The 10,509-nt window shown below is 42.1% G+C and overlaps 1 protein-coding gene across 1 annotated transcript in view; it reads left to right on the top strand.

Moving 5' to 3' along the window:
* The first annotated feature begins 1,367 nt into the window (after positions 1–1,367).
* SLC6A5 (solute carrier family 6 member 5) overlaps positions 1,368–10,509 on the top strand; it is a 58,920-nt gene continuing 49,778 nt past the window's right edge. The window contains exons 1-3 of the mRNA XM_069738867.1: positions 1,368–1,875; positions 3,133–3,268; positions 6,339–6,470. Coding sequence (XP_069594968.1) covers positions 1,378–1,875; positions 3,133–3,268; positions 6,339–6,470 — 766 coding nt within the window. The 5' untranslated portion in view covers positions 1,368–1,377. The remainder of the gene's footprint in view (positions 1,876–3,132; positions 3,269–6,338; positions 6,471–10,509) is intronic.

The following is a 10,509-nucleotide window of genomic DNA, read 5'->3' as shown; positions in this document are numbered from 1 at the left end:
CTCTACAATATACAGTCCCCCTTCTCTACAATATACAGTCCCCCTTCTCTATAATATACAGTCCCCCTTCTCTATAATATACAGTCCCCCTTCTCTATAATATACAGTCCCCCTTCTCTATAATATACAGTCCCCCTTCTCTATATATACAGTCCCCCTTCTCTGTATATACAGTCCCCCTTCTCTGTATATACAGTCCCCCTTCTCTGTATATACAGTCCCCCTTCTCTATAATATACAGTCCCCCTTCTGTATATATACAGCCCCCTTCTCTATATATACAGTCCCCCTTCTCTATATATACAGTCCCCCTTCTCTGTATATACAGTCCCCCTTCTCTGTATATACAGTCCCCCTTCTCTGTATATACAGTCCCCCTTCTCTATAATATACAGTCCCCCTTCTCTATAATATACAGTCCCCCTTCTGTATATATACAGCCCCCTTCTCTATATATACAGTCCCCCTTCTCTATATATACAGTCCCCCTTCTCTATATATACAGTCCCCCTTCTCTATAATATACAGTCCCCCTTCTCTATAATATACAGTCCCCCTTCTCTATATATACAGTCCCCCTTCTCTATATATACAGTCCCCCTTCTCTATATATACAGTCCCCCTTCTCTATATATACAGTCCCCCTTCTCTATTATATACAGTCCCCCTTCTGTATATATACAGCCCCCCTTCTCTGTATATACAGCCCCCCTTCTCTATTATATACAGTCCCCCTTCTGTATATATACAGCCCCCCTTCTCTGTATATACAGCCCCCCTTCTCTATATACAGTCCCCCTTCTCTGTATATATCGCCCCCTTCTCTATATATACAGTCCCCCTTCTCTATAATATACAGTCCCCCTTCTGTATATATACAGCCCCTTCTCTGTATATATCGCCCCAGCTTCTTATTTCTGTCGGAGACTGGGACATTGTCCCCTCTTTTCTCCCTGATATAAAGGTAAGTATTTGCCTGTAAGGTCGCAGTGTCGGGACTGAGAGGGGTCGTAGGAAGAGACTCGGGGGGGGGGATTGTGCAGAGTTGTGTCCCCTCCTGACTCTGCGGCTGCTGAGCGGTGAGTGACACAGAGGAAATGGGGCGGAAAATTAAAGAATCTTTGTACAACAATGAAGGGGCAGGAACGTGATCAGGTCGTGATGTGAAACCCAACCAGGACCGGGTCTCTGCCAGCACTGTAGATGATCCCATACACCCCGGGGCTAACAAAAATAATTAACCATTGCAAGGCCAAGATCCATGAATTAGGGGGGCTGAGTGCAGCAGATACAATGTTACCTTGCATTGCAGGTCACAACATCCCCCCACGTGTGATATATGAATCCCCTTATATTCCGCAGGACTACGTCAATCCAATGGATGTGAGGCAGAAGACAGTGAACAGCCCAGAGGGGGCTTCTCCAGGACTGATTGGGGGCGCAGGACTTACCCAGCACAGCCCGGACAATGATGTCCCCCTACAAGCCTCCTCCAAATTGGCCAGGCTATCCCAATCTACTTCCAATGACAGCAAAGGATTTGAGGAATCCAAAGCCAGTGCCCTGGAGAGGTCTAGAACTGGGGGGTCGTGTAAGATCAGCACCCCAAGTCATGGCAACTTTGTCATAAGGAAAGACTCTGCGGATGGATGCCCACTGAAGACTTCAAACATGACCGACATCAACGGGCAGAGTAACCCTGTGCACTGCAGGATTGTGCCCCTCCAGAGCGCAGAGGGGGACCCCAGCCAGAGCTATGGCAAGACCACCCTGGAGCAGAACAATGCCAGGGGGGGCTGGGTGCCCATGAACCAGAGCACGGTGGTCCTGGGCACAGACGGCAACACCTCGGTCCTATCCGGCAACCTTAGTGGGGTAAGAACCTCTAAGGACCTTATTATGGGTGCAGGGGGTGTGAGATGGGGAATGTGCGGTATAAGGGGCACAAGAGCTGGCGCTCAGTGATCGAGGTCCTGGCACAATGTCCAGTGTTACATTCCTGCAATAAATCGGGAGCCGCTTGTTCAAATTTATAGATCTTTGTATTAAAAAAATGCCGTAATGAGCGGAAAGGTTTTTGGTTTGAAAATTGTGGAAACGAATTGTGCAGGAAAGGAGGTATAAAAGTCTATTGTGTATACGTCTGATCCCGGGATAGGCATGCACCGCATGCGGAGATCACCGATGTGTGTGCACTGATGGAGCAGAAGCCGATTTTATTTTTAAATACTTTGTGCAAAGCGACAACTGACATCAATAAAAAAATAGATTCATCTGCAGACCCCGAAAATTATACAATGACACTTATAATACCAAGAGCAATGCAATAAACACACATCCAACTCTGCTACATTTATAGATACTTTATGTGTTATTTCATCCATCCATAGCAATAAGAAAACAAATTAAAAGAGTTAATTAATTTATGTTTCTGTAACATATATCTATTTATTTTCTATTATCTATCTTATCTCTTATCTACCTATTTATTATCTATTATCTATCCAAATAATCTATTATATCAATCATCTATTATCTATCTATCTATTATCTATTATATCAATCATCTATTATCTATCTATTTATTATCTATCTACATATTATCTATCTATTTTCTATTATCTATGCTATCAAACATCTATCTATTATCTATCTATGTATTATCTATGTATTATCTATTTATTTTCTATTATCTATTCTATCAATCATCTATTATCTGTCTATTTTCTACATATCTATTATCTATCTATTTATTTTCTATTATCTATTCTATCAATCATCTATCTATTATCTATCTATTATCTATCTATCTATTTTCGATCTAAATAACCTTTAAATAAATGCATTTTCTAGTTATGTTATTCCTTTCTATATTTATCAATTTATCTTCTAATTACTTATTAATTCACTTATTTTCCATTTAATTATCTATCAATCAATCTATTCTATATCTATCTATCATTATATAACAAACATTTTGGGTTATGTATATAAATTATGTATATTTTTAAAATACATTTATCCCCAATGTAAGAGAAAACATTTTATGAAAAGTTAGGACAGTTGTCAGTGTATAAATCAGTCCTTTTGTTCTGGTTTTGTGAGATGTGTGACCGGATTCTCTTTTCTTAGGAAGATGATGGGGATGAGAATAAAGCAAGAGGGAACTGGTCTAGTAAACTGGATTTTATCCTTTCTATGGTGGGCTATGCTGTGGGCCTGGGCAATGTCTGGAGATTTCCCTACTTGGCATTTAAAAATGGCGGAGGTACAGTACTGATTGCTGCACATTGGAGATGATGGAGAATGAGGAGAATGTTCTGTACATGAAAAAATAATACATAAGAGCAAATAAATGGTGGTAATATTATATAAACCTGAACCCCAGGATTACAGGACTGTCCAGAAATATCTGGAGAACCTGGTGCTATTTGCAGCACTTTACTATATACAATATATGAGGCATGTGAGATTAGGAAATAACAGGGGTGACAGTAGGAGAGGCAGGGTGACAGGGGTGACAGTAGGAGAGGCAGGGTGACAGGGGTGACAGTAGGAGAGGCAGGGTGACAGTAGGAGAGGCAGGGTGACAGGGGTGACAGTAGGAGAGGCAGGGTGACAGGGGTGACAGTAGGAGAGGCAGGGTGACAGTAGGAGAGGCAGGGTGACAGTAGGAGAGGCAGGGTGACAGGGGTGACAGTAAGAGAGGCAGGGGTGACAGTAGGAGAGGCAGGGGTGACAGGGGTGACAGTAGGAGAGGCAGGGTGACAGTAGAAGGGGCAGTGTGACGGGTGGCAGTAGAAGAGGCAGGGTGACAGGGGTGACAGTAGGAGAGGCAGGGTGACAGGTGGCAGTAGAAGAGGCAGGGTGACAGTAGGAGAGGCAGGGTGACAGGGGTGACAGTAAGAGAGGCAGGGGTGACAGTAGGAGAGGCAGGGGTGACAGGGGTGACAGTAGGAGAGGCAGGGTGACAGTAGAAGGGGCAGTGTGACGGGTGGCAGTAGAAGAGGCAGGGTGACAGGGGTGACAGTAGGAGAGGCAGGGTGACAGGTGGCAGTAGAAGAGGCAGGGTGACAGCGGTGACAGTAGGAGAGGCAGGGTGACCGGGGTGACAGTAGGAGAAGCAGGGTGACAGTAGGAGAGGCAGGGGTGACAGGGGTGACAGTAGGAGAAGCAGGGTGACAGTAGGAGAAGCAGGGGTGACAGTAGGAGAAGCAGGGGGACAGTAGAAGAGGCAGGGGGACAGGGGTGACAGTAGAAGAGGCAGGGTGACAGGGGTGACAGTAGAAGAGGCAGGGTGACAGGGGTGACAGTGGTGCACACCTTTTCCCCAATGACAACACATGGAGCTCTGCACACCATTACAGTACTGCAGTGCAGAGAACAGAGCAGATCTGCAGATTGTCATGGAAAAGGTTAATGCTTCAAAGAGGGAAATGTTGCTTCAGGGCAGAACAGAACAATGAAACAAATACCCTGCTGTGTATAATATACTGGTATTACAGTACACAGTAATAGCAACTACAGAACACTGCAGTGTACAACGTGCTATTACAGAGGTATAACAGCACAGCAGTGATCACCATCCTATAATCACTGCAGTGTACAATATACTGCTATTATATCACACGACCTACAGTATACCATATACAGTTTTTACATCACTGGATATACAATAGACTGCTATGACCGCACACATCACTGCAGTATATATCACAGCTCACATCTCAGCAGTGTATACTATAGTATTGCTATATCACAAGTATCATTATTACACCTCATATCAGTGTAAAATATTCTATTCTTATATCGCTCATCACTGCTTTGTATAATTTACTGTATAAACAACCTGCAGTGCACAATATACTGTTATTACATCACTCATCACTGCAGTGTATGATATATTATTGTTACATCAGTTCAGTGTATAATATGCTAATATTACATCACACAATCTGCAATATACAGTATACTAATATTACATCACTGCAGTATATAATATACTAATATGACATCACTGCAGTATATAAGATACTAATATTACATCACCACAGTGTATGATATACTGATATGACATCATACAACACTGCAGTGTACAATGTACAACACTACTATTTCCCAACAAATATTAGGCAGTATCCAATTATAAGAACCAACTCCTGCAATATATAATATACTATGATAACTGCATCAGATGGTTATCACTCTGTAGGGCGCAATATTGTATTATCATAGTCCCCGGACTCTGCAGTATATGATATACTAGTATTACACCACACCCTGCAGTCTGCAATATGTGATAAGCTTTCATCCCAATTAAACAGCTCAGCAATTAATATTCTAATTTCACATCTCACAAACCTGAAAATCCATTATCCTATTTCACAGTCAAACAACCTTACAGGATGCAAGTGTTGTGCTATAACATCACACAAGTCGTCGCTGTACAATGTCACATAATTGCATCACACAAGAAATGAAACAAAGATAGATTAATAGATAATATATCGGCAGATATGAGATAGATGACAGACAGACGTATATAATCTGAGATGTGTCATGCTGAGAAGTTATATTTCAGTTTCTGCACTCTTAAAGGGTTGTCCCATAAGCAAAGTACATTTTATTTAATACATCTTGGAATAATTTCCACAATTGGATGTGTTTAAATAAAATGTTCCTGTGCTGAGATAATCTTATAACTGTGCCCCTGCTGTATACTGTGTAATGGCCGTGTCTGACCGTACAGGGACATGTTCTGATCATACCACAGCTCCTGGGCAGGGGAGGAAGTAAAAGAGTATACCTATAGGACTGCACGGGATCGCAAATAATTCTGTGAGGCAAAACAGTTCACTGCCTGTTTTAAGCAATGTTTTGCCTCAAACAAATAATCATTTGTGATCCCGCGCTCTTCAATATTTTGCTTAAAATGTACTTTGTTTGTGGGAAAACCATTGAAGAGTGCAGAAACTGGAATTTAACTTCCAAACATAAAACACTAAAAAAAAAAGGCAGTGAAATGTTTTGCCTCACAGAAAGAATCATCTGTGATCCCGTGCAGTCCTGTATGTATACTCTTTTGCTTCCTCCCCTGCCCAGGAGCTGTGGTATGATCAGACCATGTTCCTGTACGGTCAGACACGGCCACTACACAGTACACAGCAGGGGCACAGTTATAAGATTATCTCAGCACAGGAACATTTTTTTTTAAAACATCCAATTGTGGAAAATATTATTCCAAGATGTATTTATTAAAATGTTGATTAGAATTAACTTTGTTAATGGGAAAACCTCTTTAAGGCTTCTTACTATCTCATTGCTCTGTCTTCTCTCAGGTGCTTTCCTTATTCCCTACTTGACCATGTTGGCTCTGGCCGGGATCCCCATTTTCCTTTTGGAGGTGTCACTTGGACAATTTGCCAGTCAGGGCCCCATCTCTGTGTGGAAAGCCATTCCTGCATTACAAGGTAAGTGACGCCATAGCTTCTCCCACACACGCCGCCATTTCTCCTCCCTGTGATACATTGTGTCTGGGGAGATCCAGAGTTTCTTTGTGTTATCGCCTGTTGGTTGTTCTACCATCTTGGCTACCTGCTAGATCAGATTAACCTGCTGCCAGTTGTGGAATAGTGTTCTCCATGACCCATTTTCTACAGAGAAATCAGGGGACACCATAGTAATAATCCAAATGAAGAACCCTCCTAATGTATGTTCACACCATGACATCTGTTCAACTCTGCCAAAAATTAAACAACGGTCTAGATTCTCCTATTCTGTTCCTTTTTCATCTTAAGAGAAGAAGCCAAATGTAGTGTACATGGCCTACGGAGCAGAGGAGAACTCTACATCCACCTGGAGCTCCTTCCTTCACTGATCTCCATAGTGGCTCTCTATGCTCTCCATGATATGTATGTCCTTGGTATGGTGGATGGTATATGTTGTTCTAGATCCCACACTTTGTCACTTCTGCTTGCTAGAAAGGTTATACTAATATTCTGTTCTAGATTGCTCATATCATCTCATGGGTATTTGACCTCACATATGCCAAGGGTAGCCATGGTGTTGCACCCTGATGCTTTCATCCAACATATCCTCTCCCATTCTGGGACTCAGGCATGAAGTGAAGGCCTGGATTGTGATGCGGGAAGGCTTGTATCTGAATATTTTTTGTTGTCCATTGATTATCATTGATTATCTGGAATGGCAACTAAAGTTTATAGCATCCATCAACCCCTGATACATTATGTAAAATGTTCTAGGTGTTACAAAGCATGACGGATGTGTTGTGATCTAGATTACCCTGAGGATACATGACATGCCTCTTTAATTTGCAACTTTGTGTATTATAATTTTGTTGGTACTTTGTTTTTTGTTTTTTTTTTTAAATTTGGAGTATTTGGCCTAGAAACATTGAAAAACATTTTTTTTTTAGCTGATTCAAGAGACTACAGAGAAGTCTGGGCACATTCGGTCTCATCGGTCAGAGGTTTCCCTAAACCATTTGTATTAAAAAATAAACTATCTCCCCAAGAACCATCATTTTGGAATCAAGTGTGAATTTACATATTTCGGATGCCATGTTCTCTGTCTAATCAGTAATGGGATTCTACTTCTTACTACTTGGTCTCCTTATTAGTATTCGTCATACGACCACCAGCAGTTCTAGATGACAAGCCGTCTCCATTACCTTCATGTGACAACTGTCTTCTCATTCCTGATCGCCTGGGATTTTTACTCGACTTAATCTTGTGTCCTTTGATCTGTTTTATGTTCTAGGTTATTCATGTTTTATCCTTTCTCTTCTTTATCATGTTATTTATATCTGCTCTCCATATTACATTGAATGTTCTTTTATCTGAATACATGTTTTCAACTCGTGACTTTCAGGCTCCATATCTCACCATCCACTACTGCTTCCAACATGAAACTACCGTCAGTTTATAGACAATCATATATTTGACTTGCAGCTATTTAGTATATGATTAGATTCTTGTCAGGTCACTGCATTGTTACTGTTTTGCTCATGGTGGTGGAAAAATAATTTTCTTCCTGAATGCTACTAAATACAACCTGTTCTCACATTCTCTAATAGCTTAGTGTATTAGGTTGATTAGGTTGATTCCCAAGTGAAATGTCTTTGGTTCAAATCGAGGAGCAGCCCTGAAGACTATTTCCCAAGAGAAGAAAAACCGCATCATCCAGCTCATCGATAGCGGTCTTGGCCAAGACAATAGGAAAACTGCATCATGTGAGTGGCATCACAGTTGGAGAACACGAAATGAAGTCCGTCCATCCATTCAAGAAGCCAAATGGTGTACATCCAGGCAAACTTTCGAAGTCAACAAGTCGGCTTATCCCAAGGTTTATCAGTTGTGACGCTACAGACAAGATGGATTGTGTGCTTCCCAATAGTGAGATCACACAGACGTCGATGCAAGCACCATGCAATGCACATTACACAAGTCTGGAATGGTGGCCCGAAAAAAGGTCAAGAAGCCTCAACATAAATATGGTCATAACAAGCGTCTGCTCAAGACTGCAAAAAAGTACGAAAAAACTGGAAATGGGCGACTTGGAGAGACTTGGTCAATAGACTAGGCTCTGATAGGAGCAAATAGGTCAGGAAGAAACAAAGGAAAAAGAGGCTAACGGATTGAGAAATTGAAGGAAACATCAAGTTCAGTGAAGGAAGCCTGATGATATGGAGCTGTTTCACAGCCAAAGGCTCTGGATACTTGACCAGGATTGATGGTCTCAATGTTGAGATATGTGCGAGTATCCTACAAGATGAGTTGCTTCGTACACTCGAGTGCTATGGGTATGAAAAGGACGATATAGTGTTCCAGCAGGACAATGACCCGAAGCATACGTCGAGATTGGTGAATAAATGGTTCAGTGACAATGAGGTAGAGGTGCTGCATTGGCCCCAACAGTCCCCAGACCTCAACCCAATACAACACTTGTGGGTAGAATTGAAAAAAAAAAAAAACCTGTATACAGACCCAAGTGAGGCGACCAGTATGCACCAACATGGAGAACGTGTAGAAGAGACCTGGGATCAGATCTTGGTGGAGACATGTTTGAATCTGATTGACCAGAAGGATTAAGCAGTGATGAAAGCCAAAGGTGGAATTACAAAATGCTAACAACATAATTAAAATTTAGGATCAAAACAGTAACAATCCAGTGACATGACAAGAATCTGCATAACTAATCATATGCTAAATAGTTGCAAGTCTCATTTATGTATGAGATAGCCAAGATGATTGTCTATAAAATGATGGTGGTCTCATGTTGGAAGCGGAAGTGGATAATGAGATATGGAGCCTGAAAGTCAGAAGTTCAAAACATTGTTACCTCTTGCTCATCAGAGTCTGAGGGTTCTAGATCACAGGCTGCTCACGCGATGTCTCTATATTATAGCTCTTCTCTCTCACTGGCTTGAGTGGAGTGGATTGTGGTTCTATGCAAAGTAGCTCTACCTAATACATATATCACCATGTGCTATGCCAACGGTTGGCTTGAGTGGCATTTATTGTATTTCCATGCAAAGTACCTGTGCCCAAGAACAGCTTGAGTGGTGTGGATTGTGTTTCCATGCAAAGTAGCTCTACTTAATGCAGATATCACCTTGTGCTATTCCAAATGTTTGTTTGAGTGTCTGCATATGCATATGTTGCAGATAAATCTGGACAGTAGAAGGTGTGCTGTCGGTGTACGTGGGGCAAAATGTAATGTTTATTGGGTGAGGGATATAGGTGTCTGTGTGTAGTGTATTTGTGTTATCTGGGGTTTATACTTTCAGTCGCTGTCTAGGATCTTTATTCCTGTAGTACTTGCATTTAAGAGGGTTGTCCACTACAAGGACAACCCCTTCTTGATCAAAATGTTTGTCCCCCATAAACTAATAAAGCCTATATTCCCTTCCCATGCTCGTGCCGTTCCCAAGATGTCGGAACTTGCTCTTTCTGGGGCTCTTGTGCGGTTGTTGGGACACGTGACGCCGGCGCCCAATCAGCGCTGATGTCACCGACCCTGCCTTTGGACAAATTGAGCGTGAAGCGGAAGTCCGGGATCAGCTGATCTCTGACTTCCTGTTCATGATTAATTCGACAGGAGGTGGAGACAGTGACGCCAGCTCTGATTGGGCGCCGGCATCACGTGTCACAACAACGCCCCTGGGAGAGCAAGTGCCGACACTGCGGGAATGCCACCGGCACGGGAGGTGTGTATAAGCTTTATTATTTTATGGAGGACAAGAGAGGGGTATCACAAGAAATGGTCAAAGTAGTGGACACCTTCTTTAAGATCCTTTAAATGTGAGTAGTTGTAACAATGGTGTCAGCCGCTGTACGGAAGTGTTGTTTGGGCACCATTCTCTATGATACATATATAGGGTGTTTTTTAGACAGTACTCGGTGTCCCTAAAGTCTGGACACATAGGAATTCTCTTTAACTAGAATGTGGATTTATTCCATCGAGTTCACGTGAATTTTGCTTCAACCT

The sequence above is a fragment of the Ranitomeya imitator genome, chromosome 9 (genome assembly GCF_032444005.1).
Source record: "Ranitomeya imitator isolate aRanImi1 chromosome 9, aRanImi1.pri, whole genome shotgun sequence".
Classification (NCBI taxonomy): domain Eukaryota; kingdom Metazoa; phylum Chordata; class Amphibia; order Anura; family Dendrobatidae; genus Ranitomeya; species Ranitomeya imitator.
Note: the sequence above shows the minus strand (reverse complement) of the source record. Positions and strands in the feature narration are given on the sequence as shown.